General features: G+C 44.3%; 1 protein-coding gene across 6 annotated transcripts in view; it reads right to left on the bottom strand.

The window, feature by feature from the left end:
• The window catches only part of TENM4 (teneurin transmembrane protein 4), a 1,267,116-nt gene that overhangs the window by 151,707 nt on the left and 1,095,248 nt on the right, over nucleotides 1-20,161 (bottom strand). For all 6 annotated transcript variants that reach the window (XM_083820251.1, XM_083820252.1, XM_083820255.1 and 3 more), the window contains one exon: nucleotides 4,330-4,431. In XM_083820251.1, the coding sequence (XP_083676377.1) occupies nucleotides 4,330-4,431 (102 nt within the window). The remainder of the gene's footprint in view (nucleotides 1-4,329; nucleotides 4,432-20,161) is intronic.

Below are 20,161 nucleotides of genomic sequence, written 5' to 3'. Positions count from 1 at the left end.
TCCTTGACATGGCCTCTGCTGCGGACCTTAGCTGTACACAAATCACTCCCCTGTTTTGCTGTGGTAATTCTCAGCTGTATGGTTTTCAGTTACTTTGCTCTGAGTCCAGAATGCCACGTTGATTCTCTTTCCCTGATTTAGTTCAAGTCATACCATCAGCTGGATCTCCAGCCCCCTCCAATGACCTCTGCTGGTCTCCATTCATCAGCAGACACAATGCAAATCTGGCCTCTAGTCTTCCCAAGCACCCTGGAACAGAAGTTCTCTGATTATATCCCCTGATCTTTATACTGGTTTATAAAAGATCTTTTAATTCTCTTTGTTTCCAACTAAGTTGGCTGTTTTTGAAGAAAACTAGCTACAGGATTTCTTCACAGGATCCTCGAGTGGCTGGTGGTGTCGGGCAGCTGCGGGTCCCTGTGGTGCCAGCCCTGCTCCAGCAGGGCCACCCCGAGCAGGGGGCCCAGCCCCACGTCCAGGCGGCTGCTGGAGATCCCCAAGGAGGAGCCCCCAGCCCCTCTCTGGGCAGCCTGTGCCAGGGCTCCGGCACCCGCCCAGCCCAGCAGTGCTTCCTGAGGGGCAGAGGGCACCTCCTGGGCTCCAGGCTGGGCCCGGGGCCTCTCGTAAGAATTTCTGCCCATTGCCTCTTCTTCCCTGTGATCAAGGGGAGAAGACAACAAAATCAAGCTGTGGCATGGTAGACCCCAGAAATGAGCTAGCTCTAGAAAATGCCAGGCCGAGTAGGATGAAAGATACAGAGCAGGCTCCCCAGGGAAGGAAAAGGATCAGCTGCAGTTCTCTAAGCTTCCTTCTGCTCCTCTCTGAAGATGCTTTCTCCCTTTTCCGTTCTCCACAGCTGCCAACTTTGGCTCCCTTTGTCCTCTGTTCTGATTTTTCCAAGGAAGCTGCTGATTTCTGTCCCTTAAAAGCAATACCTTCCTGCTCACTATCCCTTGAAATTTCTTCTTGCTTAAGTCCTGTTTCTCTTCAATTGCATCCAGTGAAACTCACCTGCAAAAACCTATAACCAACTCACATTTCTCTCCTTCACTGTTGAGCATCATCTTAGATCCTTAGGTGAGAGCAGCTGGGCTTGTCATCTGCCCCTCACAAAGGCAATTAATGAACATTTTTATGCAGGATAAATGTGAAAGGACTATTCTAGTCTGCTGCTTAATTCACCTGCGTTAGGCATGCAATTAATACAATGCACCTCTTCTGCTTTGTTCCTGACTGAGCACATGCAGAAAGAGCTATTAACGTGGTTAACGGAAACATTCCTCTCTTTTTCTTACCACCTTTTAACGCAGTAACTGCACAATGCCCATTCTGTCTTGTTTTCATTTATTGTTACAGATGAGTCTGAGGCTTACAGAACTACAGCACGCTCAACACAAAGCATTACCAGCTCTGACTGTTAAACTGGCCTGACGTGCAATGAACGATATTTGCCTGATTGAAATAAAAGAAGTTCAGAAGAAAACGGAATATGGCAGCTGTTATTATGAAGGAGCTCTCCGTTCACCTTAAAGAAAGCATATTGCAGTGGTGTGTTTCGAGTGCATCATTTGCAAGGAGATAGCTACCTATACAATATAACGCATAAATTGTTTAAGATACACTGTGTTGAATACATGGTTCACAGCAAACTCACTCTGTAATTCCACTTTTCATCTAGGCTGATGGAATTTTCCACCCCCCCCGTCTCAAATTTCAAATGCTCAGTAGAGGAGCCTGCTCTTTCAAGGCACCAGGAGAGGACAGTTTGTAGCTTTTTTTTTTTCAACAAGAAGAGTAATTGCCTTTAACCAGTGAGAGGCTGCTGAAAAAGACTTACATATTTTCTGACAGGACAGCTGATCACTCGGTACAAGATCAGATAAATTGCTGGTCATCTGCAATAAGACTGGTATTCCACAGAGCCCTCTATGGAGAATACCTCCAGCACAACCTGGGAAGTGCTGTTGCAAATGTCAAGGCAATGGCAAGACCTCCTTTGCAGCACACCATAATAAACAAAGACAAAAGAGGTTTCTGGATATTTTTTTTTTCCACTGCTACTCATGCAGCTCTTTTCTCCATGTAATGATATGTAATTAATTTGATCATTCAGATTCCGTTCCAACAAGTGCTATCTAAGACGCCCAAATTATAGTAATTCTCTGGTGTGATTGTGGTAGCTACAGCCCAAATGCACACCGCTTTTCTTGTAAACTTTGGTATCACAGAGGAAAATTATTCATTTATTTGTTTGTTTGTTTTACTTTGTAGACTTGAAAAACACCTTCTCCGTGTTCAAGAAGATCTTCAAAGGGCCCGTGAGCACATTGCTGGGGATTTGTTCACATTTATGTGGTTTAAAATAATTGGTTAATGACACATTAATAATTAGCCATCACTAAAAACTGAAAGGTTGTCTGTTCCACAGTTTCCCACTCATTTGGGGGGTGAATAACAAGGTGAAACGAACACCCAGGAGATCTGGGACCTACAAATCCTGGGGCAGGCAGAGACCTGCTTGTCTGAGAATTACTGCTCCATACAGCAACCTGTATAGGGTTGCCGACAGATCCTGTTGTGGCTGTGCACATGCTGCAGTTGCTGCCCTCTGAGGCATTTGTAGGTCAAAAGCAGCATCTTAGATTCCCTCGAAAACCAAGAGGAAGCCAACACTGGGGCCCTCGTATCTCACAGCCGTGGCAAGTGCTCATTTAAGAAGCCCGCTGGGTGGAAGTGCACGCACAAACAGCATTTGGACGCTCCGTGAATTAATCTGTCTCCATAAAGGCGGACAGTAATCTGCGATCTGAACCCAGACGATTTTGAACCAAAAGGCTGACTCCAGTGAGAGGTGTTCGTATCAGCCAGGGTAAGCAGCCTTGTGAAATGGGAGATACTCGTGCGGCTCGGCTGAGAGCCTGAGAAAACCTCGGTGCGTAACCCGTGAAGGGAGGCGAGCTCCCCTGAAAGAGCCTTCAGACCCAAAGTTTAAATATTCTGCCTGGTGATGGAGGAGCTTTGCCTTCTGCCCTGGCTCTGCAGCGAGCCGTGGGGGAACGAACCCCGAACTTCTGCCCCCAGCTCAAGTCAGGAGGCGTGGGAGATGGAAAAACTCCTTTCGTCTCCGGCTCGACGGATTTGAAAAGGAGCTCGGAAACTCACGCCAAGCGTAACCTGAGTCAGCAACAAGTCTGACACGGCAGCTCTCGGGGACGCAGCCGGCCCCATTCATCTTAGCGGGGCTGTGAACCCTGAGACACCTCTGGGGTTCAGCCCGGACCACACCGCATGGGGATGTGGCCGGCCTTATCTCTTGGCTGGGCTGCAGGATGGGACCCAAAGCCTGGCGCACGCTCAGCAGGGCTCAGCTGGAGGGGGAGAGGACGTGGGGTTGGACAGAGTTTGGCTCCCTCCCTTGGGAAGGAGCCCAGCCTGCTTCCCAGACACAGCAACGGGCTGGGGTGAAGGCCTGACCTTCTTCTGCCTTCGCAAAGCTCCTTGTGTGGGCACTGACTTCATGCGTTACCTCCCTCCCCCCAGCCCCAATTAATAAATCTGCACTTTGTTGAGCAGTTGCAGCCAAAAAAGACACTGAAAAGTTTGAAACACCGCATTCCAGCATTTTCCACGTGCAACGATTTGATTTCTCTGCCTGAAACATGTTCTTACTAAAACTACTTCATTTTTTTTTTCAAATGTTTAACTAACCTAAAAATTTCAGGTCAAATGAAAATCCTTCCAAAGCGATTTACTAAAAAAATGCTTTTCGCTTGAGCAGAAAAAAAAATGTATGCTATTGTTTGCTGGGGCAGGCAGCAAACCAAAAGCAGGCATCCCAAGATTTCCACTTGGGGCCAGAGCATCCAGCTCTGCCTGCCATTGCTCCACTGCAGCCCTGCTGGGTGCTGGCCACCAGTCGTAGCTGAGGCAGACCTGCAAGCCTTGCAGCAATGGAACAGGTACTTACGTTTTCTCTAAGCAGTGCCTTAAAATAAAATATCGCCACGCAATGATGGAGGGGTCTGCTGAACAAACAGCAAAGCCACGTTTTTAAGTCATGTTTTCTAAAGTCGCTCCCAGGATGAAAAGCCCCAGTGTGACATTTTGCCTGTCCACGCACAGCTAGGGGGTTGGGTTGACGCTACGAGCACAGCAATCACGACAAGTAAGAACCAAACCTGCAGATCCAACTCGTTCCCATCCTTCCGCAGCATACCCAGGCTGGATGAGGTGGGCTTTGCAGGGGGCACGGGCAGAAATACGACTTCCACAAAGAAAAGCATTAATAGAAGGGGAGGAGGGAAGAGTTAACCAGGTATAAATTCCTACCTCTGCCACAGTCAGGGCCTAGAAAGCCAAGGAAGCAATGGCAGGTCCCAGACACGCAGTCTCCATTCCCGTAGCAATTACTGGGGCAATTATCCACTGATTCTAGAAAAGAGAAGAGAATTCAGATTATTTCTTTTGGCAAGAAAACACCTCTGAGTTTGGGAGGGCTTTGGGTGCCAGGAGAGCTGAAACCTCGAAGCAATCGCTGCACTTGGGACTAAAAGCATTAGTCATGAGCTCCACTAATGGGAGCTCATCCATTTACAGCAACAAATGGCTCAACCTTAACGCGTTAGCGTGGAGTGACTGCAAATCCTACGACTGATATCGCAGCTGCTCAGGCTTTGTCCTCACTCCGTACCTGAAAGCTTGTCTTCCTTCTTATTTTTCTGGGCCCTTTCCCTCGTTGAATTTATTGGAGAGAAGCGATGCATGCAGTTCCCATGGCAGAACACACTTTTTGGGGCGATTTTGTTGACTTGGGTAAGTGAACTTGGGGCATTTATTAGCACCTAACAGAGCTGATCTATAATAGAAACATTGCCCTATGAAATTCACTGATCACAGGCACTTGGTGAGCTCTGTCTGCCTGCTGTCGATGGGTTATTTCTAACTGTAAGTCTTCTGGTTTGTTCTGCAATATTATACAAACAGCCCAAAGTGCTGGGGCTAACATTATATCCTGGTGAACAGGAATGGGGCTACTCCACACTTTCTTCTTTTTCTAGTTATCATCTTAAATTCCCTGACTTTGGCAAAAACACTGGCTATTCATCTTTCCAGGAAAGTTAACAGGTAAGCAAAACGGTATCCAGCACTTTTATCTTATTTTGAGGACAGTTCAGAACACTGGGGCTAAAACTGATCTTTCATAAAAGAGGAACACAATTTGGTAAACATTACTTCTCAAAAACGGAATGAAAACCATTTTATTTTCTTGACTAAACTGTGAGCAAAGATTGAGTAAATACGAGTGGGGCTCGGAAAGATGATGGAATACCATGGTTCATTCCACACTATTATTTCTCATTTTCTCCGAGGGAGACGCATATCTGATTAAAACTGGATTCAGTTATACAGGAGGGACGCCAGTGGTACATCTGTCACGGAGCGGGGTGGAAATCTTGGCCATGTGAATAATGACTGCACTTTCATAGGCATACTTCACCAGGCCCGGTGATAGCAGAGATATTTGTAAACTTCCTATGGGTGTAAGTGAGGAGAAACAGCTGCGGCAGAGATGTGCAGATTAGTTTCTAATCAGCAATGAAAGGGAGCCTGTTGCTGAATGGCTGCTCGCTGAACACCGCAGGTTTCTGAAGGACATTTTAGAGGACGTGGTGTAATTTAATCACCCAAAAAGGGCAACAGCAGTTTTAAATAATAAAAACAGTTTCAAGCGGTTACGTTTTAAGTCTTGGCAGAAGACTTTGCCCAAGCAGACAGCTCCATGCAGCAAGGAAGGTACAAGATGTGCTGTCAGTTTTCTAACACTTCACTTAGGCAGATATTCGCCGTATGGGGCATGGAAATACAATCACAGCGTGCAGTCAGCACTTGGGGATTGATCTGCCATATTTATTCCAATCAAACAGCAGCCACATTTCTGAGAACAAATAGCAACTCAAAACTTGCGCGTTTTTGCTGATATTCAAGTATAGGATCTCTCATTTAATGGCAGGTATAAACACCAATCTATCCTGTAAATGAAAAGTTAGTATTAGCCTGTACATGTATGAGCTTCAGAACTCTGTGATGAAAAATATCATTTATGCAATAGAACTAAAAAACATAGAAACACCTGAAAAGCAATGTGGCATCAGACATGACAGGTGCTGCAAAGCGTAACAATGCACCACATCAGCTAAAGGAAGTCTTTGTTACTGGAAATAATATTTTGCATTTACAGGGTGGTTCGGCTGATGTACCTGTGATGCCTACACCAGGACAAGACTCAGTACGCCGATCAGATGTACACTATATGGGGAACCAAATGACTCTCACTCACTGTACTGGTGAGGTATAATGGGATCTAAAAGCTCCGAATGACCACGTAGCACATCCATGTTTAGGTAACCAAACTTCCCTGACTCTTAGGGTGAATCCATTTGATGAACTTCACTCCTGCGGTGCTCCCTCTCCTCCCCTGACTAATTCAGACGTAGATATCGTCATCGTAGGCATCTGCATTTGGTCAGATCCATCCGCAGTGACCAACACTAATGCTTTACAAAAAATACTCACATATATTTGCTCATCTGGCACTTTATTTTGCAAAACCGCTACGGTACGTGCACTATCATGTCTCCGCAGTCCTTGATTTCCCTGGCTGTTCTTCGTAAGCGTGCCCTAACTTCATCATAACGCATCGTGGGCCACCCAAAAGGAATATAAAGGCAGCTGAAAGAAAGCCGTTGTACCTTCTTCACCGAAGCACCCTGGGAACTTTTAATTGTGCCCTGACCACTCGACGCTATTAATGATAGAGGAGGCTTCTAAAAACCCTTCATCCTACTTCTGTGCCTTCTCTGATGCTGCACATTTTTCTAATATAGCTAAAAGTAACATTTCCAATGTGCTCTAATTTTGCGTTCACTCGCATTGCCCTGGAATAACCCGACTGACAGAGACAAGATGAAGTGAAGAGGAAAAGAAATTCTCCCTCTCCTGTGGCTGGAGCCACTTACCAGTTTCTAGCAGTTAAGGAAACAAACTTGCCTGGTGTGACTCAGGGCAATTAAGGTCTCCGCACACTCCCCAAAGTTCTTCGCTGCTGAGAATAAACTCTGAAAAGTGATGAGGATGCATGCAGTATATTCCTGTCCCAAAGCTGCTACAACACGGCTCAAAAAGTTATTTCCATAAAGGAAGCGTTAAAATGAACGTGCTTTTTTTTTTTCTCACTAACTCCAGAACTAATGAGAACAAACAACGCTTGTGAGCAACAAGTCTGAGAGTTGTCTGTGTGTTTCTGAGCACGGTGCTATTTATATTCTTAGGTACGATCACAGATCGGAATTTCTTTTTCCTTTGAGCATTGCACGCATTAGTAAATCATACTCACTTAAGACCCGATAAAAACCTCCGTCTTCAACCCAAGACTGAATTCAGTTTCAGTGGTTACAGACTGCACCCATTTGAGAGCTGACTTGCTTTTTCTGGCCCCTCTGAAATGTGCACACACAAGCACACGTGCATGTACATGGCTCTCATACCTACCTTCCAAATTAAACAGGACATTATGGGTGGCTTGGCAAGAGGAAACTAGGGAGTGGAGATGGGGGAACGCAAAAAATCAAGCACAAAGAACCGAATGGAAAAAATTGCACATCTGTTGCAGATGCAAGGACTTAGCGAAAATATTATTTAAAGTGGCTTAGATGATAAACAAAATCAAACTTAAATTTCAGGGAGCCCCCAAGTTAGTGGCACAAAACTACTACCTGAAAACACATTTATCTTTAAGTATGGCCATAGTCAACATTGCTGCAGATGTGAAAAACTGCCGATCAATAAATAAAACCAAGTCACTGCAGTTACGGCCAGGTTCTAGTTTCCATTCTACATCTTATTCTGCAACCTATTACACGTATTATACGGATATTTTCCAATTTATACAGAATTCCATGCGGTATTTCATGAATGGTGCCATGGGAATTGCATTAGAGAATCACGGCAACTATTTGCTTTGTTTTGTTTTGAACAGTTAAAGTTCACGGTGAGACCACAGACAATTCTTTCCTAGAAAGACACACACAAGCTTTCTGTTGGGTTCCAAACCTCTGAAGTGATCTGATTGCCACCAGCTGGGTGAGGGCAAAGATTATTAATTGGAAGGCCAGCCGTGCGTGATGCTCTCATATGGTTTTGCTAGAGTGGCCAAAGAGAAGAAGATTGAAAATGCAGCTTCCAAGCCACCTTCCAAACCTCCTGAAAACAAACAACTCACGATGGGGACAGATGAGCAAAACTCGAGATGGTGTGGCCTCAAATGGAGATTTCAGAAGCTTAAGTATGGAAGTAATTGCCCTGCCAGCTTCAAAATCTAATCAGCAACTGAAAAAACAAGTCATTTCCTGAGTAAATACTGTAAACACGCAGATATCCACTGGGAGAAGGAGTAATGACATGAGACGCATTGCCTGCAGACCTGCACGGTCTCGGTCTGGAGAACAGCACAGGAATGCATCATCTGAGGTATTCCCTGTCCTCGTCCAGCCTTCCTCACCCAGGAGAATACATACAAAATGCTTCTGCATTACCAAAAAGGAGAGAGGGAAAACGTTTGCTAAGAGTGAAACCTAGACATCTCCAAGAGCAAAGCTCTTCTTCTGAAGGACTCTAAGGTGCTCCCCACCCAAGGGCTTTAATTATCAAAGCAGAGAAGAAACCAGACGATGGTTTGGAACAAACCGGCATACACCATGTTAACTTATTCTTTGTTTTTTTGCCATTTTCTCTGGGGACATTTTTGGTCCAAGTACTCTCGCAGCTGGTAGATTTTGAAGGAAACTTGGCTAAATCTTTGTCTCATTGCTTGTTTCCCTTGTGCAATCACCACTTAGCCTGTGAGAAGCTACGAACTGGCACGATCCTGCCCGTACCCATAACAGAGACTTCACACTACGCTATCTGTCATTTAAGGATATCACTAAGCTCAATAGGAAATTGCTAATTGTTACCATTCCCATTGTTTTCAGGCTGGCAATCCGAGGCACAGACAAATAACGCCATTTGCTTGAGATCACCAACTGACTCGTGCCAGCGACGGAGCTCCCAGGCTAATGGTGTGCTCAGGGGACCATTTGCTGCTGACAAAAAGCCCCGCGAAAGCCAATTCTGCTGTGGTGAGCTCTATAAAGACGTTCGTCTGGCTTGCAATTACCTACCCGACTTAACTTTATTCAGATGAACTGCAATAAACGCACGAAGACGACAGACAAATTATTAGACTCTTGATGGACTTCTCTCTTAGGTACTTACCGTGCTTGTCGGTCAGTGGTACGGATACTTTAGCAGCATATCCGCCTTATTTATTTACTATGCAACGTTCAACTTAATAGCTTGTTTCTGAATCTTCGGGCCAGAGGCCAAGGCAGATGTTTGCCTGACACCAAATCCTATTAGAGGCTGCAGTAACACAATTGTGTGTTAAAGCTAAATATTTTATAGCCTACACTTGCCACCAAGCATCATCATTCCCTCGGCATTTAGAGGCAACTATCTATTGGCAAAGAAAAAATAGTTATCTAGCTGGCAATTGAAGACGGTAGCTTTCCTGGGAGTTAATAAGCGCCAGGACAGCTTTCTAAGAACTGATTAAATGCCATTCAGGGCAGTGCGGTTGTACGAATTCAGATGTAACCACTTCCTTCGATAACCTCAAGGAGCTGGTCTGAACAGCGTTTGGTGTCAAAACCTGGTAGGAACAGCACTAAAGTGTAAAAAAATTACACTTCAACGAATCAGCATTAATAAAAGTATCTGGTGCAAAGAATATGAAACTTGCTTTTCTTATGAGAATATTACATATGAGAAGTGAGATGCAAAGAAAACAGCATTTATTTATTTATTTATTTTTAATATTTAGGTATCCTCATTGTTTGGCCTCTTCAGCTAGTAGTCTACACCTCTACACAAGAAGTGCCCTCAAAATCTTTTGATTTGTGCTCGTGAGAAGATAAATGAAGCTGTTGAGCCTGGAGACAATTGCTCTATCTACCAAAACCCAGGGAGATACTTCACATATACTGACTGGTGTAATAAAGGCTTTCCTTATAAACTTCAACCTTCTGTACACACAGGTGCATTAATTAAAAATGTAAGTAAATAAAATGAAAAACAATTTCTGGACAAATACATAAAGGATTATCATTCACTGTATCAAATAAATAGATATATTTACTGCCATACAGAAGGAATTTGTTCCTGACTGCCTATTCTTTGCCTAGTCATCTTCCCCTGGCTACAGAAGACACATTGCAATGAAGGTGGAGCAGGGCAGCAGGTAATTAAACTCCACGGCACATATCTAACCTTGAAATCCCCTGTGTGAGCCTCATCAATGCAAAGGGGCCATCAGGAGTGCATGGCATCCCTCTCACCTGACATGAATTACGTGTCATGGGAGGGTGAAGGGACTCCACATTACTTCACCTTATTTTGTGCTGCTGCACCACATACTATTTTTCTTAGATCTAGTGCTCGTCCAGGATAAAGCTGTCACCTACAAGCTCATTGCTATGTGTCTCCTTCACAAAAATCCTCCCTGTCACTGCCCTGACTGTATTAGCAGTAATTTTTAATAGGAAGTCAGGCAGTATAACATGAAAGGCAAAGAAGATTCTGAAGCTCCGCGAACACAAGCCAGCATTTAATTTACTTCCCAGTTGCAGAGCTTGCAGTCTTGTTTATTTTTCAAAGAAATGATGCTACTCGATTGAATTTCACTGCAGGGTAGTAGGATTCTGAGCTTAGAGAACTGTCACCTGCTCTTGTAATTGTGATAACAATGCCGAGAGAGACGTGGAGGTGAGAGGGGATAAAACAGGCTTCTGATATCTGAAACATCAGACTTGACATTTTGAGCCAAAAAAAAAAAAAAAAAGAAGAAGAAAAAAAAAGGCTCTGGAAACAAAGGAAATGTGAAAACGCTGGGTCCAGCATGCTCTTGCTCCTCCTCTTCCTTTCTGGGATGAAGTTTGAAAGGACTGATTCCTTCTTACGGTACATCCTCACCTGCTGAGATTTCGATTTCTCTGCTTCATTTGTGTTTTATAAGGCTTTTACATTTCTAGCTCAAGTAATCCACACCTGGCAGCCAGGGATGTGAAAGTCTTGACAGCATCATGGAAACTCAGTCATTATTTCTGAGTGCTCTTTCACAGTTTCCACTTCTGCAGGGCACCTAGCGCGATGCTGATACTGCTAATGCCACTTGATGTTGTGCCAGATTTTGATTTTTTTTTCCTTTTCTGAAGGCTGGGAGGTCTCTTTTAATTAAGGATCCGTGCATATAGCCCTGTTTTGCTCTCGGATCCCAATGGAACGCTAACCTTCACATACAGGTATCAGGATGCTAAATTAGGAAGAGGGCAACAGGCAGAGAGCTCTTCTGAACAACTCCTTAAGTCACTTCCGACTCTGGAAAGTCAGAGTGAAGTAAAATGGTCATAGTATCCAACTGCGTGTCATCCTCCCCCAGCTATTTACCCATAAGAACTTAACATAAAATAAAAATAATAATAAAAAGCCATTTCTAATGGCAGATATACATCCCCATCACTCTACTGACAGCATGTACCTGCTCCAGCAGCTGCTCCAGAGTCTGAATCATTGTAAAAGGTGATGGCAAAGCACAAAAATTTTGGCCTTCAGCATCAGTTTGGGGTGCTTATCGAAACCATCAAGACCTGCTGAGTTTGCCAAATTCCACAGTACCTCATGTGAGCCCAATTTCCCTTGAGATATCTGCACTTGTGCTTCCAGGCCTGGCTCGAGATATCTATCCAGGTACTCAAATGGCTCTCACCACAATAACATCAGTCATTCTCTCACTACTTCAAGCACATTCGACTCCAAACCCAGCTGGAAATACTACAAAAACAGCTTTGTGTGCACTATTTTTGAACTTCTGTTCCACAGAAACTGGGACCAAATGGGAACAGTTTGGGGAGTAAATAACGAGGAGAACAAGCCCACTTGTTTCAGAAGCCTGTGACACATTTGGTCTGAATTTGGTTTGTGTTTGAGGGAGAGCTTTATCTCACTGCCTCATTCCTTTCTCTTACTGCTTCCTTTTTAAGAAATCTCTCCAGTGCAAAATACCTTATAATCTACAGCTATCAGATGGTTGAAAGCATAAGGTGTAATGGGATTTCAAAAGCACCAGGGCACTGCTTTATGTATACTACCATTTAAGTTAATGGTAAAATCTCCTTTGACTTCGCTGGGACCAGAACGGGGGCACCTTTTAGAAAACCCTGCTAATGTATTTCTGCTCTTCATAGGGATATACAGGGAACACTTTTCTTCCCTGAGAATGTGAGCAATGCTAAAAGCCTGAAAGGGGCTATGAAATACAGTTCTTAAGGAATCTTACGTTGGCTATCTGAAAAAAAATCCTTCTGTTCTATGTCGCTTGAAATGTGATCGCAGCTTAGAAGTGAGTTGGGAAAATTTTCAGCGAATGATTCTAAACAGAGCAGCCCTTGGACTGAAGCCTTCTTCCTCCTCCTTCTAAGATGCACCTTAAAAGCATGATAACCCTTTAGCCTCAGGAACCACGACATATTACAAGGCTGGGGAGATCCCGAAAGACATCTCATGAATGTTCTTTTTCTGCGCTGCTTTTCTTCTTTGCAGCTGGAGTATTTTTAAACCTGAATTTCACTCCTGTAAATGAAACCCTCATATCCCCAGTTTGCCCAAGGGACTGCAAGGAATTTTTTTGTTCCTTCCCACTCTCATAAATTGTTACAAACTAATACAGGAAACAACAATTATTCAGCCTTCAGGGCTCAACTTCTGGAGCTGCGCTGGCAAGTGGGAAGTTACTTTGCGTTCAGTACATTACGATTCCTGCTCTTGCAGCTTGGGGCAAGGCTAAAGCTGGCCTTCAGTTTAATTTTAAACGATGGTGCAAGTTAGCGTACTCTAGGGAAAAGGAGGCAATCCATTCCTGCATACACACAAGGAGGACCTCCAGTGTGAACTCATTTGGTCAAACAAATGCCATGAAACTGTGGCGATGTTATCATTTTGGGCGTGTTAAAAGACTAAGTTTCATTTTACATTAAGTCTTTAGCAAATATATCCAGCCTGATAAATCGGGATGCAGTAGCTGGAATGACTGATACCTGAGGTTCCAATACGCTGCAAAAAGGTAGGTGTCTGGTGCTGTGGCCATACCCAAAAATACGATGCCTGATCTCCAGCTGCTGCTACAGAAGGGCCTGAGTCTCGCCCAGGCTTTATGTTGGACCTACCCCTCCTCGCAGGGATGCCCTCGACTCCTTGCATTGAGCTCTCCGTGGTCTGAGATCAAGGCCAGAGAAAAAGCAGAACTCCTGGCTCCACGTCTGCCTCTAGCCGACTGGCTGCACAAGCTTGGTCAAATCACGTTCCTTCTCAGAGCCTCCAGCAAGCCTCCGAGACAGAAATCAGTTTAGCATAATTTATATAACTCTTTCTCAGACTGTTGCAGCTCTTAGATAAGGCAAGCAGTCGCACATCTAATACACAGAACAGCCGTAATCATTTTAGAAGTCAACATATGCCAGGAGTTACTGCACAGACTGTGTCCTTCTCATCCCCCTGGGCCCCGTGTGGAAGGGGAGACTGGGCTGGTAACTCCTGCGGTGCCGAGCTCGTTGGCTTCTGTTCTCTCACGTGGTCAATTAAAGGCCTGCATGTAAATACGATTAAATACAGCCTTTGGAAAAGCAAGGCTTAAAATAGTCGGTTGTTCTAGCACAGAAAGGGTTCCCCTTGTGTTCGCCAAAGTGGACGTGTAACTCCCACCACCTCATTTCTGTGCTTTAGCAGGGGAGCGTTCATGGAAAGAAAAGTCTGCGCGGAGCTGCTCAGTAATCCGACGCAGGAATAAAACAAGCTGTGCTTACATTAGCTTGCAGTCTGGGGTGCACGGACAGAGCTATATACAAAACTGCAGAAACGAAAACCATATGCACTGCTTTGCACGTTTCTCCAGAAACCCTCCGATAGCGCTGTACGTCGTGTCATTAAGGCAGAATTGTGCTGCTCTGAAAAAATGAACTGAAAGAAAGGGACAGAAATAACAGAAGGAAAGAGAAAGGCTTTAACTTCGGTATTAAATAAGCCTTTTCTTGACCCCAAAACCGAAGTAACTACCCCAATCGATAAATCTTTTGTACAAGCTCTGTTGGATCAAGACAACTTGCTGGCCTGCAAGCAGCACGCTTATGGGCAAGTTCAAGGCTACCGGGCCATCTAAGTGCAGATGTAGGCAAAGCTTTTCAGAAAGACAAACCTACCTTTGCTTCTCTACTATTTTGAAGCATAATCAAAAAAAAAAAAAATCTGGATCATTAGAGTTATTAAGACATCTAACTTCTACTGAAATGAATACACACTGGCATCCAAGCAATTTCTAAAAACGTGGCTTAAACTCCTTTGTACAGCCATATTAATGCCAATATCTGTCTGCTTGTCTCTCAATTTTTCCCACCCAAATTATCACTTGTAATCATTAGATCTATTGAAAGAGGAGTGTTCCTATACAAACCATTTCTTTACAAAGAAGGAAACAAGAAAAAGCTCAAGTGTACTGTTAAATGAGCGATTCTATCTCTGCTTTAAAGCTAAGCTAACTTTCTTTACACACTGCGATTTTATGCTGCTAGCTTTTTCTTGCAGGACATCAATGAAGAGATATGCTGTATATGGAAAGAGCAGTGGCAGAAGATTTCACAGCCAAGTATCTGACCTTTCCAGGCTTCTTATTATTTAATTATCTTTGAGATGTGTCCCTAATTTCTTTTATTAGAGATGCCTTAAGTCTTCAGCAGAAAAATCCTGAAATAATAATTTTGCCTGCCATTATAACTTGGGAAGCAGGGTAATTATGTAAGAATTGTTTTAGACACTTGCAGGGAGAAAAAGGTCACCACAAATAACATCTAGATTTGAAATGATTGGTCTGACTTCAGGTTTCTTGGAAGTGCTCCGGCTCCAGCAGAAGCAGGCAGAAAGCAGCAGGTAACATTTGGGGAACTGTGTGCCACGGGATCAGGCACAAACGTTACTGACTGAAGCTGAAGGGGATTTAGGATCTGGGAGAAATGCTTGATCTGCTGACAGTCACACGCAAAGGCAGTCAGGGAGATAAACTCCAATACCAGGACATCCTCCTCCTCTCGGCTCACTTCATCTGGAAATGAGATTGCTAATCAATTTTGGGGATGGAGACAGAGGTGAAAAGATTTAGGGTGCACTGATAAGGTTATCATTGGCTTCTAGCTGCTGAGGTTTTGAGGGTCTTATCACTATCCATTTAAAAACATCATCAGTGTTCAACTGAGAACTGCAAACAAAACCCTCTGGCCACGGGGATTACACACTAATGCGAAAAGTTTCACCACCCCACAGCCCTCCTTCGGCTTCCAGATCAAGGCTCAGGCTCTGGTTGTTTTTATTAAGCTCTCTACAGATTAATTTTGCACATCGGCCTGAAGGAAGAAGTAAAATCTCACCCACCACACTACTGCACTTGTCTGGAGAGGGGAATTCCTGCAGCTGCTAAAAAGCTCAGATGGAGGGAGCTCGCCCAGCCCTACCTAGCCGGCTGGGCTGGGTTTGACTGTGCTGGAGAAGGCGATCTCCTGTCTTCTCACCATTGTCCTGCATGGACCAACTCACCTTTCCCCGAAGGACCTTGTGCCCCGTGGCCAGGTGGAAGGCGCCTTGCAGTGCTGCAGCATAACCTGAAGCTATTCTGCAAATTAATGGAAGGTTTCAGCCGAGCGGAGCTGTCAGCCTAACATCATTCGTGAGATCAAATTCACAAGGAAGAAAACTAAGGAGACTCACAGCCTGGCAGGGACTCGTAAACACCTTTATTGCCTCCTAGCTGAACTGAGGGAGCGTGTACAGTTTCTACCCGAGACCTACAAGCTTTACCACGCTCAGAGAAGCTGGGTAAAAGCTAATTGAAGCCAAACATCAGGAAAGAAAGCACCAATAAAAGGGGGTGGTGGTCACGGGAAAGTAATCAAAAACGGCACTGACCATCTGGGCGTCTGTCAAGAGAGGGCTTAGCAATGGGACACAGCCATCTGAGTGTCTGTCAAGTAATGGGACACAGAGAGCCAAAGGCAAAAAACTATTTGCAGAGCGTGCAAAGCCCTGTTGTTGTTTGGCATGCAAAGCTCTGTTGTTATTTTGCAGGAGAGAGATTAGTAACATTAAAAATGAAGTTGGGATATTCTTCCCTGCCATGGTTCTTATATGGCACTGTGTATATATATATATATATTTATTTTTTTTCTTCTGTGCAAAGCAAACAGAAGGAAAGGGTTTTGAGTCTGGGACAGAACAGGCTATTAAATAGCTCTAGAGGGTTACCACAAGGTGGAAATGCTCAGAAGTGCCTCTGTGAAACAGGGGATGGAGTAAGGTGACCCGATTCATGCAGTAGAGGAGAACACCACCTGTAGTAACTTCAGAGCACTTCCAGGGAGCAGCTGGAGACCCATTAACAATTAGAGGTCCTGATTCAGCTCAAGCACTTGCGACACTTTTGGCATGTGCCAACTCTTTTGCTGGATGTACTTGGAGGACAAGTTCAGAAGAGTGTAGCTGGGACATGAAATCCACTTTTCCTCATTTGGAGCCCTGAGGATCTAACTGTACCCAGGGGAGCTTAAGGCAAACAACTCAGGCATTAGGGAGCTAAAGGAAAGCATAAGCCAGAGCAGATCACAGCCCACACCAGTCTTCACAGCCTCCTGACTCCTCAATATTTACATTAAACCAATTTAGACTTTCTTAGACATTAGCAAAGCAAGTGTAAATAACGCGAATGGCTTTGAGACTTAAGTGGATCACACTTGGGCATCCCTTCTGAATTGGAAGTTGGTAGAGTTTAAGTTAGCACACACATAGGCAGCAAGTCTAAGTGAAGCAAATCTGAGTTACTCAGACTTTTCCCTCTCCCTTTGTTAAGAACAAGCTAAACACTACAGTGCTTTTTGCTCAGAGCTGAAGAAGAGCCACTCTTGTCACCTCTCACACTCGGGAGAGGTCCCAGTCCCATGCTTGCCTCTGTGCCCTGTGCTTTTTCCCTCCTCCCTAAGCTCAGTCCTACTGTGAAGTGCTCCTCTCCTGCTATCCTTCTTGTGTGTGAACTGCTGTCCTGGGGGGTTGTTATATTTTAGCCTGCTGCAGGAAGGGAGCTTGCCTTGTGATGTATACTGTAAGTGCTGTATGTGCTGGCAGCCCCGTATAAATATCACTGTCAGCTTGCTTGTACGTTGGTGGAGGGAAGTACTTACAGCAGTTTTCTTTACGGATAGCGGAGGGGGAAGGAGGAACCGTGGACCTGTTCCTAAGCTCAAGCACAGTCTCTTGCAGAAGATAAAAGTGAGACAAAACCTTGCATCCTCTCACAGGTGTCATACATGCGTTTCCTGCTGCTTGGTGGGTGACACGATGGTAAATAGAGATGCTCTCTTCTCCCAGACAGCTGATTTTGCTTTTCTTTTGATTTCTCAGTGGCCCTGCACAGCCCAGCTTGCCTGAGCTCAGCACTAACAGGTGCTGGGAGACTTTCTCCCTCTGACTCTGTAGATGTTTTCAGGCTCTCAGATGTTTCTCACTTCTCCTGAGCAGATTTTGGCCTACATCTTTGTCTCAGATGTGCCGATTCCAGGTGATTCCTCAGCCTACTATTTTGCTCCACTTATGCCAGATTGCTCTGAATAAATCACCGCTATCAGGCAGAGGTGAACCCACAGAGCGCTTTTCAGAGAAGTGTTTCTATTAGAAATTTCAGAAAGTGCTGCCAATGTCATTTACAAAAAAGGTTAATTTATTATTGAGAGACTTTGATTGTCTGTTCCTTTATAATGTCTCGCATTGTAATTCAGAGGAATAGGATATAAAAATGTTATTAAAAGCTGAAAACTTTTCTAGAATAATCTGATTTCCCTCCGCCTGAATTGCCTGTACTACGTAGAAGTATAAGCTCTGACAGGCATTACGATTCTGTATTCTCCCCGGGTTCACATGCAACGACATGTAACAGGCACAGATTTTGACACCACCTAACTCTGTAGCGATGATGGTTCCGCGTCCTTTTAGAAAACAGGCTAAACTGTCATCTCTTGCCCTTAAAATCAGTGCGAATGTTCCCGAGTGGATTTAGTTATAGCTACACCAAATTCCAAAACAGTATGATGGACAGCCTCACAATTTACGAAATCAAATATGCTATCAAATTGGGAATAGAGATGCTTTTTTTTTTCCATTTTTCTCCAGTTTTCACTAGAATAATGGAAGGCCCAATCATTCCAGACAAGCACTGCACAGTCATTTTACTTGATATTGTCACACAGAGCCTGCGATGATTTTACTGGCTCTGAAAGTTTTGGTCTATCGGAACATAGCAAATAAACTTGGAAAATCAGCATCCTTACCATGCAACACTTTAGTGCTGTAGTAAAAGCTACAGTCCTTGACTCAGGTGAGTCCTTATGCCCAAGGGAGGAAAGACTGAACAGTTTGGCCTTATGCACTCATCATCATGATCACCATTCTCAATTTTGCACTTTCTGCCATTATCTGTGATTATTAATTAATGCTTAATGTATTTTCCCAGCAGTTCTATCACCCTCGCAGCATCTCTGGGGAAATGTCACTCTCGCCGGTTGTACACGGTGAGCAGCTGAAGCATGAGCTTGGGCTGGGTCAGGATTCGCACATCAATCAGAATCCAGGAGTTCCAGGCTGCTGCTTCTCTTCTCACATCACCGGGTCCTACTTCTCCCTGCATCCCCGCTACGCTTTCCAAACACCCTTTCACTGTAAGCACTGTGTCTATGCAATAAGAGAGGGAGATTTTTCTATGCGCTCTTGCCACACAAATCACATAAAACGACAACTTGCCTCTGGTGCAGCTTCCTCACCCCACACAGATCTAAGGGCTCCCATCGTGTGTGACTTGATTTATTTGGTTGGCGCTGCCGTTTTACACCCTGCGTCATAAACACCGTGTCAGCTACATCCTCTTTACCCTGGCACCAACAAAAATTGTAACACCACCGTACTTTAGTATTGGTAGACTTAAAATGTAGCAACCATGCCTGGCCAGACCTCACGAATATACTAGGAAGGCTCTGAAGCAACACAATGCATTTACACAGAACAGCTGCCTGGATTTTCTTTAAACAAGCTGTTGAAATCTAGACTAAGGAGAAAGGTACTTACTCATTAAGGATATCGCAATTTACAGTATTTTTAAAAATGCTGCATTTATCTGGCCAAATTCTAGTCAGGAAGCCACACCTTCCTTAGTAAATGTTTACCTATTTCAGAATGAGTGGGTTGTACCTAAACAGCTTTTCTTGTACGCTAAAGCTTTGTGCTGCTGCACAGCTGCCAGTGGGCAAAGTGGCTGCCATGTATGGGGCAAAGCTCTATTTTTCTGTACAGCAAAAGAAAACTTCCTTGTACTGAAGACAGAATGATTCGAGGTCAACAGGGAATGTATCACGGCCTGTTCTGCTTCTCATGTGGTTGCAAAGGTACAGCAGAGGGTAAACAAGAAAATATTGCCTTGAAGACAGGCTGACATGCTCCTCACCCACATGGCTCAAAGACGGGTTCCGAATATTTTGCCTTTTTTTTTTTTTTCTATGTTAGTGCAATGAGGCAGGGAGAAAAGTCTGGCTAGAGCCTCATTCAGCATCACTTCAAGAACACGAGCAACTAGTGACTGTGCTTTAAAAATGTTTTCTTCTCTGAGAGCCTTACCGATTTCTTGTGCTGGGAAGTTTTAAACCAGAGGAATTCCTAGAGCAGGAAAATAAAGTCACGCACAGAAGGATATCTGGAGGCTATTCTGGGCAGAAGGTGGTCAGTGTAAGAAAAGGCTCAAATCCCATCACTGCAACAGCAAACTAAATGAAAGTAAATTTGCATTCTATAGAGTGAGGCTTCAGTTTCATAAGCTAACGTGCAACTGTTTCTGGCGTTGCTTAACTGTGAACAGCATCGAACACGTGAAGTTCCAGGTTTTAAATTTAACACAGAGTATTACAGCAGTGTTTCCACTTCTGCATTAGACAAACTT

The sequence above is a fragment of the Anser anser genome (assembly GCF_964211835.1).
Source record: "Anser anser genome assembly, chromosome: 1".
NCBI classification, from domain to species: Eukaryota; Metazoa; Chordata; class Aves; order Anseriformes; family Anatidae; genus Anser; species Anser anser.
This window is presented reverse-complemented; position numbering and strand designations above follow the sequence as displayed.